Source organism: Setaria italica, chromosome III (assembly GCF_000263155.2).
Source record: "Setaria italica strain Yugu1 chromosome III, Setaria_italica_v2.0, whole genome shotgun sequence".
In the NCBI taxonomy this organism is placed as follows: domain Eukaryota; kingdom Viridiplantae; phylum Streptophyta; class Magnoliopsida; order Poales; family Poaceae; genus Setaria; species Setaria italica.
The window spans coordinates 11,081,914-11,101,414 of record NC_028452.1 but is presented as its reverse complement, the minus strand read 5'-3'; the positions used below and the strand labels follow the sequence as shown (position 1 = coordinate 11,101,414).

At 42.1% G+C, this 19,501-nt stretch overlaps 2 protein-coding genes across 4 annotated transcripts; both read left to right on the top strand.

Moving 5' to 3' along the window:
* Positions 1 to 1,188: 1,188 nt before the first annotated feature.
* LOC101770266 (glutamate synthase 2 [NADH], chloroplastic) lies at positions 1,189 to 13,670 on the top strand. The gene is made up of 23 exons (XM_004963552.3): positions 1,189 to 1,326; positions 1,661 to 2,132; positions 2,255 to 2,374; positions 2,468 to 2,581; positions 2,667 to 2,819; positions 2,910 to 3,010; positions 3,274 to 3,370; positions 3,777 to 3,886; positions 4,016 to 4,119; positions 4,304 to 4,483; positions 4,584 to 4,924; positions 5,034 to 5,098; positions 5,167 to 5,636; positions 6,149 to 7,018; positions 8,045 to 8,199; positions 8,370 to 8,531; positions 8,742 to 10,310; positions 10,447 to 10,665; positions 11,151 to 11,425; positions 11,784 to 12,089; positions 12,264 to 12,531; positions 12,687 to 12,941; positions 13,039 to 13,670. Exons 2-23 carry the CDS (start codon positions 1,734 to 1,736, stop codon positions 13,300 to 13,302), a joined length of 6,597 nt encoding a protein of 2,198 aa, XP_004963609.1. The 5' UTR covers positions 1,189 to 1,326; positions 1,661 to 1,733; the 3' UTR covers positions 13,303 to 13,670.
* An 897-nt stretch (positions 13,671 to 14,567) lies between these two features.
* Positions 14,568 to 19,223, top strand: LOC101764834 (DNA repair protein recA homolog 2, mitochondrial). Of its 3 annotated transcripts, none has more exons than XM_004961227.3 (9): positions 14,568 to 14,866; positions 15,297 to 15,357; positions 15,575 to 15,795; positions 16,349 to 16,436; positions 16,809 to 16,978; positions 17,216 to 17,362; positions 17,456 to 17,590; positions 17,665 to 18,482; positions 18,580 to 19,223. In XM_004961227.3, the coding sequence occupies exons 1-8, from the start codon at positions 14,735 to 14,737 to the stop codon at positions 17,947 to 17,949; spliced, it is 1,239 nt and encodes a 412-aa protein (XP_004961284.1). In that variant the 5' UTR covers positions 14,568 to 14,734; the 3' UTR covers positions 17,950 to 18,482; positions 18,580 to 19,223. The 3 variants fall into 3 exon arrangements, with proteins under 3 accessions (XP_004961284.1, XP_012700109.1, XP_022680632.1); XM_012844655.2 differs by having other exon boundaries at positions 14,786 to 14,866; positions 15,555 to 15,795; XM_022824897.1 differs by lacking the exon at positions 14,568 to 14,866 and having other exon boundaries at positions 15,303 to 15,357; positions 15,501 to 15,795.
* The last annotated feature ends 278 nt before the right edge of the window (positions 19,224 to 19,501 follow it).

The window sequence follows — 19,501 nt, the reverse complement described above, 5'->3', positions numbered from 1 at the left end:
TAGGTTTAATAGATTCGTCTCGCGATTTAGCCTAGGGGTTGTGCAATTAGTTTTGTAATTAGACTATGTTTAATACTTCTAATTAGTGTCCAAACATCCGATGTGACATGTGCTAAAACTTTAGCACACGCCTCCCAAACACCTCCTTAAGCGCGCGCCGCTCGTCACGGCCGCCGGATGCGCCGGCGGCGCCGGCGGGCCCCACCGCGGTGGTAGCCGTTCCCAATGTCCTGGCTCGTCTTCGTCGCTGACCGTGGCCCCGTATGCCTACGTGGCTGTTTTGCAAGTTTTGCGCCGTGGATCCTTTCCAGATGCGGAAATTGTATACCCTTGCCCGCTGGTTTTTCACTTCTTTTTTCCCCCGAAGGATCCTGATTTTGAATTTTGATTAGTTTCTGCTCATGGTTTCATTTGTTTTTTTTCCGAAAAGGATATTCCTGATTTCTTTTTCTCCTCATAGTTTTCAACGGATAAATACTCCACTTAAATAGATCCTTTTAGGTGTATACATTGATTAATGTAACATAGGGGAAATGAAAATTGTTAACTCGTACTGTACATTTTGTATAATGGATGGAATCGTCCTTGTTTTGGATTACAGCCTAACAAGAAAGCTATCGGTATCTGACATGTGACATTAGGTCAGTATCAGTCGGAGTTTCATATAGAATTTCATCAACATTAATTTTTATACCACATCAGCAATTTTGCTGGCTTGGCAAGGTTTTTACGAGGAGAGAGATGATGGAGTTTCAGATATGAGAAAGGAGTTTCATCTTCATAAAATCTAGCGGGCACAGTTACCAAGTTTGCAGTCTTGGTAACGGTGCAATGAAACTGCGCATTGAGATTGGTCTTAGTGTAAAAAAAAATATAGAAGAAAATGTAGTTGCCAGCTAAAGGGAATCAACCTGGAATGAAACAAGCGACGAATCGGAGGTGGAAAATACTCTCTCTATTTCAAATTGTAGGTCGTTTTAGTTTTTCTAGCATAAATATTATTATGTATATAGACTAGCAACACACCTGAAAAAAGCCTGATCTGCAATTTGGGACGGAGGAAGTATAAAAGAAAAAAAAGAAAAGACAGGGTGCAGCACGGATAATGGGCCCCACGCAAAAATCCTATAAATCTTTCCACAGCGCGCGTCTAGCGATTTGTGATCCTGCGAGGTGAAGTGAAGCGAAGGACAACGAGCGGAGCGGCGCCGAGACGAGAAGCGGCGGGCATCCTAATCCATCCGCCGCTTCCTCTGTTGTTCCAATCCCCCGCGTCGTCTTCTTGCGAAGAGCACGACTGCACGAGCTCCAAGGAAGACCGAGGAGGTATCATTTGCTCTGCTCCGATCGAACGCCACACATTTTCAGTAGGCATGTTGATCTCAGCTGCTGCTCCGTTTCATTGCTGTCGTTGTTCTTGTTCAGATGTGGTCTGCACTGCCACTAGTTCATTATGTTTATCTAGCAAACTCAATTCTGATTTCTCTACCTTCATTTTTTAAAACGAAGATTTCATTCATTGGTTTTATCCATGGCAAGCGAGGAAGCAGACAACTCCGAGCTTTCTGCAAGCTCATGGCAACAGCAATTTTTAAAGATTTTTTTTCAGATAGTTCAGGGGGCCCTTGGAATCTCCAACGTTGTCTGTTGCTGCGCGCAGATAAGTAAACTGCCCACACCTGCGCGGAGGCGGTCCGGGCGGCACTCTTTCTCCCTTCCCACAAAGCCGGGCAATGTCGGCGGCGCAGGGCCTCGCTCTCAGGCTCCGGGCGGCTCCGCCAGTTGCGACCAGTCGCAGGGCTCCTCGTAGCCAGACGACGGTGAGGGCGGCTGGAGCGGCGTATGGCGGGGCGATGCAGCACCGCCGCTGCTGCGGCGGCTGCGTGTCGCTGGAGGGCGGGCGGTTTCTCCACGGCGCGCCGCTACCCGCCGCACAGCAGCGCGCGCGGGCCTTGCCGTGGGCTGAGCGAGCGGCGCGGCGCCATGAAGGGGTTGTGGCGTCGGCGGCGGGCGTCAGGTCGATGTCGAAGATACCGGAGAGCAGCATCGGGCTCTACGACCCGTCCTTGGAGCGCGACTCCTGTGGCGTCGGCTTCATCGCCGAGCTCTCCGCCGAGCCCAGCCGCAAAACCGTGAGCACCTACGCGACTAAGCGCGCGCTGCTTGGCGTTGATTCTTCCGCAGTGCAGCTAACTGATGTTCAACGTCGTGTCCATGTCTGAGTTGTTTGCCATGGCTGCTGTTTCAACTGTAGATCGACGATGCCATCGAGATGCTCGAGAGAATGTCCCACCGTGGCGCCTGCGGCTGCGAGAAGAACACCGGCGATGGTGCTGGCATCCTTGTTGCACTGCCGCATGCCTTTTTCAGAGAGGCAAGTTTAGTTGGAGTTGTTAACGAGTGAGAAGAGCTTTCTGTGGTTGAGGGATTCACTTTGGGTGTGTTTTTTCGTTTTTTGTTATAGCAGGTAACCAAAGACGGTGGTTTTGAGCTTCCACGGCCAGGTGAGTATGCCGTAGGGATGTTCTTCATGCCCACCGATGAGAAGCGCCGTGAGAAGAGCAAGCTTGTGTTCCATGAGGTTTGTCTAGTGAAAGAGCAGAAAGAAAAAAATCTGATTGCAACAGAGGCCATGCTCATTTTTGTTTCACGTGTTTGGATTGCAGATAGCGAAGTCATTGGGACATGATGTTATTGGGTGGCGTCGGGTTCCCACCGACAATTCGGACTTGGGCAAATCAGCGCTCGATACTGAACCTGTGATTGAACAAGTGTTTGTATCCAAGAGCACACACTCCAAGGCTGATTTTGAGCAGCAGGTCATTTGATGGGCTTTCGAATTTCAAACTATAGATTTCAAATACAATAGACATTGTTCATCGACTTCCTTTTGCAAATTGTAACTGCAGATGTACATCCTACGTAGATTCTCGATCAAGTCCATCCGCGAAGCTTTAGGTCTCCAGCGTGGAGGACCAAAAGATTTCTACATGTGCTCACTATCTTCAAGGTTCTTCTTTATCACCCTATTCATTTCTTTCAATTTTCATGTGTGCAAGATGAAATGATTAAGGTTTCAGTTGCGGCACTCAGCAGTGATATGAATCAGAGCAAGCATGTTTCGAAAATTTTGATCATGAAAATAAGGAACAAGAGATGCCATATGAATAATGATTTCTTTGTGTCATGAGATCCTCCCAAATCTGTTTATTTCACGTCTTCCACTTTTTCTAAGAATTGTTTTCTGAAATCTGTTATTGTTATTCTTCTCAGGACTGTTGTTTACAAGGGTCAGCTGAAGCCGACTCAACTTAAGGGGTACTTCTTTGCCGACTTAGGTGATCGAAGCTTCACAAGTTACATGGCTCTGGTAAATACGTAGCCTCGTTGATCTTATTCAAATAAAAAGAAAAAAAATCATAAACACAGTTAGGATTAGGAGATGGGAACTGCCAATAGCAATGTGGTAGGGCAAGAAATGTTTCCAAGCACGCACACATTGAATTGCCTTTTTTTCACTGTTCCATGCACTTGCTGTTTCAGTATTGGTTCATCATGCGCTCCACAGAACTATTAGAATCTGCACTAATGGATATCCAATAACCATTTTGAGTTGGTAGTATAAGGAAATTTGTTGAGTACCTTAGGGCTCTTCGAACTGTTTAGGAGCTATTTCCTTCTAGGTAGCGCTGACGATCTATCTGAGGTCATACTCCATATTCTATATATGAAAACAGATGAGCAGGGTATGATTCAAAAGTCATGCATGCAAACAGGTACACTCAAGATTCTCCACGAACACCTTCCCCAGCTGGGATCGCGCACAGCCAATGCGTGTTTTGGGACATAACGGCGAGATCAATACCCTTAGAGGGAACAAGAACTGGTGAATTTACTGAGCATATTTTTTTCATAATTTACTCGATCTTGTAAGCAATGATTTCCACGTGACTGAAGCATTGGGGCATGAATTTCACCATACTCGATTGCAATGTGTTTTATTTGTGTTTGATAGGATGAAAGCACGTGAAGGTCTTTTGAAGTGCAAGGGACTCGGTCTATCAAGGGATGAAATGTCAAAACTACTGCCAATAGTGGATGCTACGTCTTCAGATTCAGGTTCCATTTTCTATCTACACATGCCAAAGAAAAAAAGAAGTAGAAATATATACTAGGATACTAGTTCTGTGTTTCTGAAAGCGAACTGTGTGCATGTGTAGTATATGACTTTTAACTTGGCAAACTAAATTATATTTATCTTGTTAAAGGCATTGATTGAGTGTGAGAATGCTCATAAATTCAGGTGCATTTGATAACGTTCTTGAGCTCCTCATCCAATCTGGAAGAAGCTTGCCAGAGGCTGTAATGATGATGATCCCTGAGGCATGGCACAATGATACAAACATGGACCCTGAGAGAAAAGCTTTGTATGAATACTTTTCAGCCCTTATGGAGCCTTGGGACGGACCAGCTCTCGTATCATGTAAAAAAATATGAAAACATTAAAATCTTTCCTTAATATTTCTTTCCCTATGAGTTCTGATGGATGACTTCATTTCTGTTGACCTTGTTTTCTCACACAGTTACTGATGGACGTTATCTTGGTGCTACCCTGGATCGTAATGGCTTGAGGCCTGGCCGTTTTTATGTGACATACACTGGCCGGGTGATCATGGCTAGTGAAGTTGGTGTGGTTGATATCCCAGTTGACGACGTGAGGAGAAAGGGTAGGCTAAACCCTGGTATGATGCTTTTAGTTGATTTTGAGAACCATTGCATCGTGGATGATGACGCACTGAAGAAACAATACTCAAGAGCCCACCCATACGGGGAGTGGCTGGAGAGACAAAGGATACAACTTATGGATATAATAGACTCTGTACCTGAAACCGAAAGAATTGCTCCTAGGATTGCTGCGCTTCCAGTAAGTCCATAATTTTTCTGGCTTTCACTTATTTTGTAGGGCTAGGAGTTGTTTCTGAAAAAACCACTAATATGGACTAACTTATGGCTTCTTCTACACTTTGGTGCAGCAACAGAACGAGAACAAGGAAGCTGTTGGTATCCATGGAATTTTGGCCCCACTAAAAGCCTTTGGGTAAGCAACACCTCAACCTTAGTATTTTATATGTTTCTTTTACACATAAACGAGTTGATTGGCTTCAGGTATACATTAGAAACCCTGGAAATGCTGTTGCTTCCAATGGCCAAAAATGGAGTAGAAGCTCTAGGATCAATGGGAAATGACACACCCCTCGCTGTGATGTCAAATAGAGAGAAGCTAACTTATGAGTACTTCAAGCAGATGTTTGCTCAGGTTACGAATCCACCAATTGACCCAATTAGAGAAAAAATTGTCACATCCAAGGAGTGTATGATTGGTCCAGAAGGTGACCTATCTGAAACAACAGAACATCAGTGCCATCGCCTGAAACTTGAAGGTCCTTTACTGCATATTCATGAAATGGAGGCTATTAAAAAGATGAATTTTCGTGATTGGCGCAGCAAAGTGCTTGACATAACTTATCCTAAAAAGTATGGCAGAAAAGGATTAGAGCAGACTTTGGATAAACTTTGTGCTCAAGCGCGTGAAGCTATACATGAGGGATACACTATTTTAGTTCTCTCTGATAGAGGTGAGTGCAGTTCATAATACAGAAGTACTCTGCAGTCAGCAGGCATAACTTAAATTGTCCATGAAATCTAGATTTATCTTTATCTGCCTCAATATTACCATGAATTGCTTATTGTTCATGCATGTTAATAGCAACTGCTCAGAGATCTATTTATTTTGTATTACTGCAGCATGCAGTACCATCGGTTTTATTTTCTCCTGTTATTTTTCATCACAGCATATTAAACATATAACATTTTAAAATTGTCCCTTACATATAGTTGATTAAAATCCTACTATCTCATTTTGGGATCAAGGGCCAGAACTGCCCCAATTCCAGTAGAAAACTAGATTTTGTCCTATTCAGTCTGCTTTCATCTTTGCCAGTTTGAATGTCTGATACCTGCAACAACACTCGATTAATAATGATATGTGCTATGCATTTTAATGCTTGATATCGTAAGATTACTTGTTCCATACTCCATAGCATTTGGAGGCTTAAAATGTCATATTTCAACTGAAAAATTCATACAGGTTTCTCTCTGGATCGTGTACCTGTCAGTCCCCTATTGGCAGTTGGAGCTGTTCATCAACATCTTGTCTCAAATCTTGAGAGGACACGCATAGGTTTGCTTGTTGATTCTGCTGAACCTCGTGAAGTGCACCATTTCTGTACCCTTATCGGGTTTGGTGCAGATGCTATATGCCCTTATTTGGCCATAGAAACCATATGCCGGTTACAGATTGATGGGAAGATAGCTTCTAAAGGTGATGGGCAGCCATATCCACAAGAAGAACTTATTAACAAGTATTTCAATGCTTCTAACTATGGAATAATGAAGGTTCTTGCTAAGATGGGGATATCCACCCTGGCATCGTACAAAGGTGCTCAGATTTTTGAGGCTCTTGGTCTTGCTTCAGAAGTGACCAGCAAGTGTTTTGAAGGCACTCCTAGTAGAGTCGAGGGCGCTACTTTTGAAATGCTTGCACAAGATGCACTTTATCTCCATGATTTGGCGTTCCCATCAAGAACTTTACCATCTGGAAGTGCAGATGCAAACGCTGTTCCCAACCCTGGGGATTACCACTGGACGAAAAATGGAGAACTACATCTTAATGATCCGTTTGCCATTGCAAAATTACAAGAAGCAACTAGACTTGACAGCAGGGAAGCTTACAAAGAATATTCTAGACGTACTCAGGAGCTGAGTAGGTACTGCACTCTGCGTGGTATGCTGAAGTTTAGAGAAATTCCAGTCAGGATTTCCTTGGATGAGGTTGAACCTGCAAGTGAGATAGTGAAGCGATTTTGTACTGGAGCAATGAGTTATGGATCCATTTCCTGGGAAGCTCACACAACCCTTGCTAAGGCTCTCAACATTCTGGGAGGAAAATCTAATACAGGTATTTTCCACCATAAATGAAATGACCCTGGCCATTGTTATGAATATCATATTTATTTAGGAAAGATTGATATTCTTAAATGCCAAGTGAACTATGTATTGCATATTTGCTCACTTCATGTCTGAACTTTTGTTCTACTATTCTTATTCCTTGATGTCAACTACTGAAAACAACTGCTCTGTTAGATTCTTGAAGCACACTTTACCTGAGATCAATGTAGTTGTGCTTACGTAAATTTCCGAACTGTTTTTCATCTGAAAACTGGTAATAATATTACTTTTCGATGGGGTCCCAATCAAGAAGTAAGAACTCAAGCGTCTTAAATTTTACAGTAGGTAGGAACCACGTTTAGATTCGGAGAACCAAAATTATAATATTGTCCGCAGGATCAACTTTGGGTGGTCTAGGTTGAGGAGGCATTATCACTTATCAGTATCACTAGATAGCAGGGGGCATGATAGTAAAGTAGGATAGTCAGGGCCCTCAGGGGTCTCTATGGGAAGTTGGCTTTTGATGGTGTAGAATTGATATAATAGGTTGCATTTTAGTTTCCATCCGATTCTCATTTATTATATTCCTTCCAAATATGTTACATTTTAGACAAATTCTCCTTCCTTTTCTTTCTATATGAGGTGCGCACACAACCCAAAATTTATATGTGATATACCATAAAAGTTTTGCATAATTAAGTTCATGTTTGAAAACACTTTCATATGATGCCAATTTCATGGTCATGAATATTATAATATATAAGATATTAACGGCCAAAGTGTGGCATTGGAGACCACATGGGCTCAAACCACGCCTTACAAAAGGAGGAGGGATTACTTTTTTCTGTCACATGCCCTTTCATGTCGGTCAAAGTTGTTTCTTAACTCTTGTTCATTACATCCTTACTTGCAACAGTGCGTATCATATTTTATTTTTGATTTGCTTGTCCATGTTATTTGCTTCAATTATAAAATTGCTAGTATAGTTACTAACTAGTTCCATTTCATATGTTAACTGGGATGCATTTATATAAAGGCGAGGGAGGGGAACAAGCATCTCGCATGGAGCCTCTAGCTGATGGTTCGATGAATCCGATGATAAGTGCAATCAAGCAGGTTGCAAGTGGAAGATTTGGAGTTTCTATCTATTATCTGACAAATGCTATTGAGCTTCAGATAAAAATGGCTCAGGTATATAACTATATTAGTGTACAACTATTACAACTTCTGCATCACTACGTGTACTGTGTTTGACTCAAAAGTACCTAATTCTACAACATATGCACGAAGAGTAATGTTATTATACTATCGCAAATTCGTCATGTTGAATAATTTTATATCTTTCCCTTCTAATTGTACAGGGCGCAAAACCTGGTGAAGGGGGCGAGCTCCCAGGTCACAAGGTTATAGGTGACATTGCAGTTACAAGACATTCTACAGCTGGCGTAGGACTCATTAGCCCACCTCCTCATCATGATATATACTCTATTGAAGATCTTGCACAACTGATCTATGACCTTAAGGTATGCTGTCATGATGATTTTCCAGTAATCCTGCTATATATGCTTATGGCTATCTTTTAAAGAGAATATTGTTAGTACCACTTAGTATAAGTATCGAGCTGTCCGCATTACTTTATTCATGGATTGCTATTTGTAGTTGAAATTGCAGTTGCGAGCACTGTTCCTCGAAAATGTTGCTTGCTTATGTTATTGTTCTCCATTCTTTTTTAGAATTCAAACCCAGAGGCCAGAATCAGCGTCAAACTAGTCTCTGAGGTTGGCGTAGGAGTTGTCGCTAGTGGTGTTGTCAAAGGACATGCAGACCATATTCTCATCTCTGGGCATGATGGAGGAACAGGAGCTTCTAGATGGACAGGAATTAAAAATGCTGGACTTCCTTGGGAGCTTGGATTAGCTGAGATACATCAGACTCTAGTGGCAAATGGGCTCCGTGGCCGAGCTGTTCTTCAGACAGATGGACAATTGAAAATCGGTAGAGATGTTGTTATCGCTTGTTTACTTGGGGCGGAGGAATTTGGATTTAGCACAGCCCCACTAATTGTACTTGGTTGCATTATGATGAGGAAGTGTCATACTAACACTTGTCCGGTTGGGATTGCTACACAAGATCCAGTGCTCAGAGAAAAGTTTGCAGGAAAGCCAGAGCATGTCATAAACTTCTTCTTCATGCTTGCCGAAGAGGTAAGAGAAATCATGTCTCAGCTTGGTTTCCGCACCATCAATGAAATGGTTGGGCGATCAGATATGCTTGAGGTTGATCCAGACGTACTGAAAGGCAATGAGAAACTTCAGAACATTGATCTCTCACTGATTCTGAAACCAGCTGCTGAGATTAGCCCTGATGCTGTTCAGTATTGCGTTGAGAAACAAGATCATGGCCTTGATATGGCATTAGATAACAAACTCATAGTCTCCTCTAGAGCTGCTCTTGAAAAAGGCTTTCGTGTTTTCACTGAGACACCAGTCAGAAACACTAATCGAGCTGTGGGCACTATGCTCAGCCATGAAGTGACAAAGCGATATCGTATGTCTGGACTGCCTCCAGATACCATCCATATTAAACTCAATGGGAGTGCTGGTCAAAGTTTTGGTGCTTTTCTGTGTCCTGGAATCACTCTTGAGCTTGAAGGAGACAGCAATGATTATGTTGGTAAAGGATTATCTGGTGGGAAGATTGTTGTGTACCCACCCAGAAACAGTCGATTTATCCCGCAGGACAATATTGTGATTGGTAATGTAGCCCTCTATGGTTCTACCAAGGGAGAAGCATATTTTAATGGTATGGCAGCAGAAAGGTTTTGTGTCCGCAATTCAGGTGCTCAAGCAGTAGTTGAAGGAATTGGCGATCATGGATGTGAGTACATGACAGGAGGCACTGTCGTCATTCTGGGAAAAACTGGTAGAAACTTTGCTGCTGGCATGAGTGGGGGTATTGCTTATGTTTATGATCTGGACGGGATGTTCAGTACTCGTTGCAATCATGAGTCAGTTGATCTGTATAGTGTAGATGAAGAGGATGACATTGTAACGTTAAGAATGATGGTAGAACAACATAGACTCAACACAGAAAGTGTTTTGGCGAAAGACATACTCTCTAATTTCGAGGATCTTCTTCCAAAATTTGTAAAAGTATTTCCAAGAGATTACAAGCGGGTTTTGGAGAATATGAAGGTGGAAAAGGTTGCAAAAGAAGCAGAGCAAAAAGCAAGAAAAGCAGGGTTGGATAAGAAGGCAGGTGAAGTGATTAAAGCTCCAAATGGCATTTCAATAATGACGAAGGTATATATGGTTTAAATGGAAATTATTGTAATATCTAAATTATCTATTGGAAGTTAATGTTATCCTTCTCAAAAATATTATCTTTCTTCATTGTGAATGGTTTTTGGGTGTGACTTCTAATCATTTTGGTACGCAGAAAGTGAAGGGCAAAAAGTCATCTAGCCGACCAACGCAAGTTTTCAATGCTGAAAATTCTCGAGGTTTCATAACATATGATCGAGAGGGGATTTCTTATAGAGACGCAAATGAGCGTGTTGAGGATTGGAATGAAGTTACAAATGAACTGGTTCCTGGGCCACTACTAAACACACAATCTGCTCGGTGCATGAGTTGTAGCACTCCTTTCTGTCATCAGGTGACACTCAAAATTCTGCTATCTGTTTTAAGTTTGCTGCTTCAAAAAATATGAATGTAAATCTATTATCATCAGTTTTCTGACATCATCATTGCCAGAATAGCAGGAACTATAACTGAACAAAGTTTTGTCAGAATTTGTTTCCCAGCATCTTTTACAAAATTGAAAACATTATGAAACCAACATCACGAGTGGTGTATATGTTATCGTTTGTCACAGGCACCATTTTTCAGTAATTAGGACAGGTAGTTACCCATTGTTGCTGCGAAGCTTGGTTTTCTTAACAGTATATTTATATACATGCCCTTTTTTTTGTCAAAATTTGAAGATCTTAATGTTCTTTTCTATGCTGGCATAAAGAGAGGCAGTAATATTCTTTTGGTTGCAAATTATGGTTCCTTATTATAATAAACCACATAATAGATCTACAAATGTTAAGCATTTGCGGTATGATTTTATAATTTTATTGGTTAAAAATTCTGCAGGAAAATTTTGGTGCCGGCTGTCCTCTTGGAAATAAGATTCCTGAATTCAACGAATTAGTTTATCAGAACAGATGGCGTGAAGCCTTGTATCGCCTACTTGAGACCAACAACTTCCCTGAGTTCACTGGACGAGTTTGCCCTGCTCCTTGTGAGGGCTCGTGCGTGCTTGGCATTATAGAAAATCCAGTATCTATAAAAGGCATAGAGTGTGCCATCATAGACAAAGGCTTCAAAGAGGGATGGATGGTACCACGCCCTCCACTTCAGAGAACCGGGTATGCTTTTGTTGCCATCTTTTGGCCCATTTTGGTACTGCACGAGTGAAAGCATGGCCTTGTTTAGTTCACCCCCAACTCCCAACTTTGGCACTATGCAAAAAGAAGATTCCCTATCACATCAAACTTGCGATACATGCATGGGTATTAAACGTAGACGAAATCAAAAACTAATTGCACAGTTTTGTTGTACTTTGCGAGACGAATCTTTTAAGCCTAATTAGTCAATATTTGGACAATAATTCACAAATACAAACGAAACGCTACATTGTTGCTACAGTAATTTGGATACACCCAAGTTGGGCAACTAAACAAGGCCCATGTCTTAATAGTTACATCTACACTATTTAATCTGCAGAAAGAAAGTTGCTATTGTTGGAAGCGGCCCAGCTGGTTTAGCTGCTGCAGATCAACTGAACAAGATGGGTCATTTTGCAACTGTGTTTGAACGTGCTGACCGTATTGGAGGCCTGATGATGTATGGGGTGCCAAACATGAAGGCTGACAAAGCTGACATCGTTCAGCGCCGTGTTAATTTAATGGCTGAGGAGGGGGTTACATTCGTTGTTAATGCTCATGTTGGAACTGATCCTCAGTACTCTATTGAGAAGCTCCGATCTGAAAGTGATGCAGTTATTTTGGCTTGTGGGGCTACAAGGCCAAGGTGATCAATAAACACTTCAAAATGCTGGAGTTCAAATTATTTGGCTGATGTCGTCCTTAACACCAATAAAAAGTCTAGACTATATGGTTATGTTGGTCATATCTTTTAATAATATGTTTTTAATTTATATGTATTTGAGAATTTGCTAATATCTAGAGCATTATCATTGAGCAGAGATCTCCCTATTCCTGGACGTGAACTATCAGGCATCCATTTTGCTATGGAATTTCTTCATGCCAATACCAAAAGTTTGCTTGACAGCAACTTAGAGGATGGTAACTACATATCAGCTAGAGGGAGAAAGGTTGTTGTAATTGGCGGTGGAGACACAGGCACGGATTGTATTGGGACTTCCATCAGGCATGGTTGCAGTAACATTGTAAATCTTGAACTTCTACCAGAACCACCAAGAGAGAGGGCTCCTGACAATCCATGGCCACAGGTTCGTAATAAAATTGTGAAAAGTGATAACATCTTCATTACCTTGCTGATACAGATGTATGAATTGTAAGCAATGTGTTGTTACTTATGTCACACCTTCGATTCCATTAGCATCATTATGCTGCGATTCATTCTCATTGTGGTGCTTCTATATAGTACCCGAGGATCTTCCGAATTGACTATGGCCACCAAGAAGCAGCTAGCAAGTTTGGAAAAGATCCAAGAAATTACCAAATCCTCACCAAACGTTTTATCGGAGACGAAAATGGAAAAGTGAAGGCCCTTGAGGTAGTACGTGTTGAATGGGGCAAAGTGGATGGAAGATTTCAATTCAAGGAAATTGAAGGTTCACAAGAAATAATCGAGGCTGATCTTGTTCTCTTAGCTATGGGATTCTTGGGTCCTGAAGCGGTTAGTTTCCCAACCTATTTCCCGTAAAAGATTAGTATGGTACTAGCAGATATTTGACTTTGGATCAACTAACAAAATAGTGCCTATCCTTCTGCAGGACATTGCCAAGAAACTGGGTTTAGAGCAAGACAAGCGATCAAATTTCATGGCTCAGTTTGGGAACTTTGCGACTAATGTGGAGGGTGTGTTTGCTGCTGGAGACTGCAGGCGTGGACAATCACTGGTTGTTTGGGCAATCGCAGAGGGGAGGGAAGCTGCGGCAGCTGTTGACAAGTACCTGTCAAGAGAGAGAACAAATGCTGCTGAGGACGTTGCTGCCCCAAGTCCAAGTGAAGGTCTGGTTCAACCTGTCGCGGCATAAGCAAAGAAAGCATTTCTGTAACTTTTGTAGATATGTTTTTCCACTTCAGTGCTGAGAAAACAAATTGCGGTTTTTAGCTGTAAAAACAATAAAGAAAGGGCTCGTTTAGCATAGAGAAATGATAACCCTTGTGTTATAAATTAGGTATTAGGTTGACAGCAGTAGGAAATTCTTTTGGGTGCATATATGCTGTTCTTTCCTGCTTGTGAGGAAATGCCGGTTCGTAGTTGTAGGATCAATGTATATCTTATAGATGCAAAAATTGTTAACAATTATTTATTAAACTGTATCTCTCCTCGGGTGCATGTATAGAGCTGATACTACCACACAAAAACTTTGGAGTTTTAAAAATTTTGTATCATTGATAAGAGAGGGATCAATTCAATGAAAATGAGTATATTGGTTCTGTAAGTGTAACCAGTCCTGTGGTGTCTGCTACTACCTATGCTTTTATGTGTTCCTAAATTACCCTATCATCCCTGCATGACATGGTCTGGTGTTGCCTAACTGTTTTTGTGCCTTTTGTATGATTGGATCAAAGTCATGCACCATTAGTCTAGAGAGGATGTCGTTGTCATCTGAGATCAGTAGATAGCAAATGCCTGCCCTGGCGTCTAATTCTTGTTTTGACGACAGATGCTTAAAATAACAGTACGGTAATAAGAATAGCACCATCCATTCTTAAATCTTGATTGAATTTACACTGCCTGCTTGACCAGTAATTACTAGCTATTTCTTGCAAGACTATATGAATGGCTGTTCTTCGTCGTAGACTGAAACTTTGGGCGAATGGTGAGGGGGAATTTTAAAGAACACGTAGCGGAGATTGACCTTGAACGGTGAAGAATATTTAGCCCCTTCAGCTTTTCATACTACAATAGATCTTATAGGCGATTGCAATATGTTTGACCTTAAACGAAATAGAGCCTTAGTTTTGTTGCGTTCTGTCTGACAAACTATCACCGTCAACTAGCTCCCACTTCCCCCGCCGCCACGCCTCCGCCTCGCGCGCCGCCGTCACGGCCGGCCACGCCACCGCCACGCCTCGTCCACGGCAGGCCACGCCTCCGCCTCGCCTCGTCCACGGCAGGCCACGCCTTCGCCTCGCCCACGCCGCCGCCACGCCTTCGCCTCGCCCACGCCGCCGCCACGCCAGTGGCCAGTCCCGGCCTCCTCCACGGCCGGTGGCGGCGGTCCGAGCTCTCCAAGAAGCAGGACGAATCAGGTGCGAAAGTTTAAATTCCAAGGTGATGTTGGAAGGGAGGAGAACATTCTCCGGCCCACGGCACCAGGCCGCGTCCACGGCCGGCCAATCTGAGTTGGGCCGAATCACGCTTCGCTAGAGAAAGAAGGAATAGCCCAGCGACGGGCCGGCCGACAGAGGCAGCTCAGCAGCGCGCGCGCGACCCACTGATCCGCGACCGCCGCCGCCATGCGAGGGCTGCTCTCCTCTTCCTCCACTCTCCTCCGACAAGCCGCCGGCGCCGCCGCCCAGCTCTCCCGCGCGGGCTGGAGTAACGCCACAACATCCGCACCCTCTCCTCTCCGCCGCTTTCCCCACCAGGTTTGCCCCAACATCTCTCTGCCGCTCCATCGCGTCTGGGCTTGTGGTTTGTTTCCATGTGCTGGGGATCTTTTTTTTTTTTTGTAATGGAGACTTTTGAATCAGACAGAGAATAACTTTTTGCTAATTGTTGTCGTAAATTGCCCGTGTTGGATTAAACATGAGTGTACTGCTCATGTGCATAAGCTACTAGCATAGCAGTATGACAGATGAAGATAATAAGCACTGTGCGCTGTAAAATAGTGCTATTCCTAGCGTTTTTCCACTTCGTGAGAATGGTGGCTTTTAGTTTATGTGCTGCTTTGCTGTTTCGTATATGTCTCACTGACTTTATGCCTTCATAAGTGGAGTTCCAGAATGCTTAACTTGCTCATACTTCAAGATATTTGCACAGATTGCTGATCACCTTTTCTTCTCTCTGATTTGCTAGAATGGGAAAAGAGAGGCATTTTGTTCTTTTTGGTCTAAAGGTCGTTCGATGTCAACCACAGGTATACCCATTTACCAAATCATTGCTCAAATGTTTGTTAATGTTTATTGTTTCTACCATAAAAGATCCCACCTTTACTGTTCCTGAACGAAGCAACTTTTTAAAGTACATATAAGATAATTGATTATTTCCAACGTTATACAGTTATTCTCTGGCGTTCTGTATCCACACTACCTTATGAGTTGCAATGTTACTCAGGAGTATGTACAAATTCCCAGTTGATATGCAGATAGACTATGAGACTGATATCCCACTTGATGAAGCAAAAGCTCTTGAGAAGGAGTCATCACTAAATGTTGCTGTCTCTCAACTTGCAAGTGATTTTGATAGAGAATCTAATCTATGTTTGGAGCGATTTTCCCGTACAAGACGTGCATCTGTCATCTCTACTGGTTCTCTTAAGCTTGATCTTGCTCTCGGCATTGGAGGATTACCAAAGGTCATAATGTGTTACCATATCATTTTTAAGTATTAGTATGATACTTTGTTGTTTTGTATTTCTTGAGGTATTCACTTTATACTTTATTGAGTATTCATATACACTTAATGGATACCATACAGTTCAACAGTCATTGATTATTCATCTGGTTCTTTGTATCTTTTGATGCCTATCTACTCTATGCATCACGTCGACCTAATCATTAGTCGCAAAGGTTCCTTTCTTTGCAATTGGTAAGCATGCTAGTTTAGTTATACTTAGCCTCTACAAAAGTGCATTTTGTCTTCAGCATCTCTGCTCATAAAGTATAAGCACCAGAACACATTCATGCTCATCTCTTGCCTAAAATTTCTTTTTGAGAGGATGTCTTGACTAGAAATGTTGCCATCATAATTTTCCATGTCTTCTTTGCTGTCTTTCTCTGGTCAGCAGTGTTGAATATCAACACTTTGAGAAATTTGATCCGTGGCAGTATATTATATGGAACTTGATGTTGTATCATTATGTATTTTTGGCCCTGCTTGGCAAATTACTGATTGGAATATCTCTACAGGGTAGAATGGTGGAGATATTTGGGAAAGAGGCATCTGGGAAGACAACACTTGCACTTCATGTTGTCAAGGAAGCTCAAAAGAATGGAGGTCCGAGTTTGTTTTCTGATGCCCCTTTTTTCTCCTTTTTTTTAATGTTTGCGCATATTTCTGTTTACTATTTTGTTTTATAGTACTCCTGAAATATTTTCTCCATTTTATTGACTTATTTTATACTTGGGAGTTACCTAGTATTACTGCAATCTTTTATCAATACATTTATCATCTGCTTGCCAGATTTTATTACTTTACTTTACAAGCATCGGTAAAGATTATCAGCAAGTGTTCCCCTGTTCTTACTATTCAGATAGACGAATCTATTGAAAAAATCTTATTGCCTTTGTTTGCGCAAGACATTTAATATTTCCTTCTCTTATTACTGAATGGAATAACTGATTTTCATTGTGACTGGCATATTTGCAGGTTATTGTGCTTATATTGATGCAGAAAACGCTTTTAACCCTTCATTTGCAGAAGCCATTGGTGTAGACAGTGAAAGGCTCTTAATAGCCCAACCTGATTCCGCTGAAAATTCTTTGAGCATTGTAAACACTCTTGTTGGTGGATCTGTTGCTGTTGTTGTTGTGGATAGTGTATGTTACTTCCCTATGTCATTTTCAGTATATTTTTCTGTTATGTGTTTCAGTTCCTTACTTATTATGAAGAGTATGCTCTCCCAAGTAACACAAAGCTAGAATATGGATCTAAGAATTGCTGATAGGCATCCCTGTGGTTCAGATGCATACCACTGTCTGGGCATATCTACCTCTTTATGTGTGTGGTACTGACACCATGTTATGTTTACCTTGATTTTATTGGACTTGTGACAGGTGGCAGCACTTATTCCCAAATGTGAAATAGAAGGCGAAATATACACTAATTCTGAAGACATTCAATCCCGTTTGATGACTCAGGCGCTTAGGAAAATTCAGTACACTTTGTGTCGCTCTGAATCACTTATTATTTTTGTGAATCAGGTATGACATCATTTATATGTCTTGATTTCTTTTAACATATGGGCAACGATGTTTCTGCCTTACTTTGGCTTTATTTATTGGTGATATTTGTAGGTCAGAACAAAGTTGAGCTCAAATCCGTTTCCTGGGATCTACAAGGAGGTGCCTTGCGGTGGTAACGCGTTAGGATTTTATGCTGCAGTCAGAATGAGGACTTCAAGAAGGGAACTGCGCTATAGTGAAGACCAGGTAGGGGTCTTTCACACAGCCTCATGATAACACATCAAACTTACACTGATACTAATGGTAGTGTGCTTATGCAGGCTACTGGCATTGGTATATCAGTGCAGATCATCAAGAACAAATTAGCACCAGCGAGTCTGAAGGAAGCCAGCATCGACATCAGATTTGGGAAGGGGATCTGCCATGAATCTGAGATCCTGGAGATGGCTTCCTCTGTCGGAGTTGTTGTGAAGGATGGATCTGGGTATTGGATCAACGGCGTGTTCCTGCCTGGCAAGGCGGATGCTGAGAAATTCCTACATGAAAACGCTGGTGTGGCAGATGAGATCTGCAATACCGTGAGAAATCAGTTCCTTCAAAGGTGACAAACGGAGGCCTCTGGAAGTTGGCTGACTGACTCTGAAGTTTTCTCGTCAGTCGTCACCTTGATTGGGTACAGTTTTTATGACATCTGAGAAGAAAATTGGGGCGCACTGCACTGCCAGGGATAGTGTCTAATTTATCATGTACTCTACAAAGGAAGTGCGATTAAACGATTATGATCAATTAGAGAGGTTAATGCATTGTTAGTCGAGTTTTCTTGATCTCGTCGTGAGGCATTGAGTTGGCATTGTTGTATCATGTATGCATAGGAGATTTATATAGGATACCATTGTATTCTCTGTAACCTAGGTAGTTTTTTGGTGTTGAATCGAGGGCCATTCCCTCCAATGCTGCCAGTTCCTATGTTAGTTAAATGTGAATTCAGTTTCAGGTTCCTGTTGTTACTGCTTGAGAACCTGGAATTCCAGCTTTGAATACATGCGTGTGCTGTCCACAAGAACTGGCGTACAAGACTAGCTGCATTACATTGATTAATTTGATTGTTTCATGTGTGACACGGTCATGGAACGTAGCGGTTAGTTTCCCAACCTATTTCCCGTAAAAGATTAGTGTGGTACTAGCAGATATTTGATTTTGGATCAACTAACAAAATAATGCCTATCCTTCTGCAGGACATTGCCAAGAAACTGGGTTTAGAGCAAGACAAGCGATCAAACTTCATGGCTCAGTTTGGGAACTTTGCGACTAATGTGGAGGGTGTGTTTGCTGCTGGAGACTGCAGGCGTGGACAATCACTGGTTGTTTGGGCAATCGCAGAGGGGAGGGAAGCTGCGGCAGCTGTTGACAAGTACCTGTCAAGAGAGAGAACAAATGCCGCTGAGGACGTTGCTGCCCCAAGTCCAAGTGAAGGTCTGGTTCAACCTGTCGCGGCATAAGCAAAGAAAGCATTTCTGTAACTTCTTTTTGTAGATACGTGTTTCTATGTCAGTGCTGAGAAAACAAATTGCAGCTTTTTAGCTGTAAAAACAATAAAGAAAGGGCTCGTTTAGCATAGAGAAATGAGAACCCCTGTGTTATAAATTATAGGTAGTAGGTTGACAGCAGTAGGAAATTCTTTTGGGTGCATATATGCTGTTCTTTCCTGCTTCTTCTTGAGAAGAAATGCCGGGTTTGTAGTTGTAGGATCAACGTATATCTTATAGATGCAAAATTTGTTAGCAATTATTTATTGAACTGTATCTCTCTTTGTATCTCTTCTCGGGTGCATGTATAGAACTGATACTACTACACAAAAACTCTGGTGCGTTTGGAATTTTGAATCATTGATAAGAGGGGTGTGTGTGTGTGTGTGTGTGTGTGTGTGGATCAGTTCAATGAAAATTTGTGTATTGGCTCTGTAACTGTAACCCAGTCCTGTGATGTCTGCGAACTATGCTTTGATGTGTTCCTAAATTACCCTATCATCTCTGCATGACAAGGTCGGGTGTTGCTTAACTGTTTTTGTGCTTTGTATGATTGGATCAAAGTCGTGCATCATTAGTCTTGACTCTAGAGAGGATGTCGCTGTCAACTGAGATCACTAGCTGGATAGCA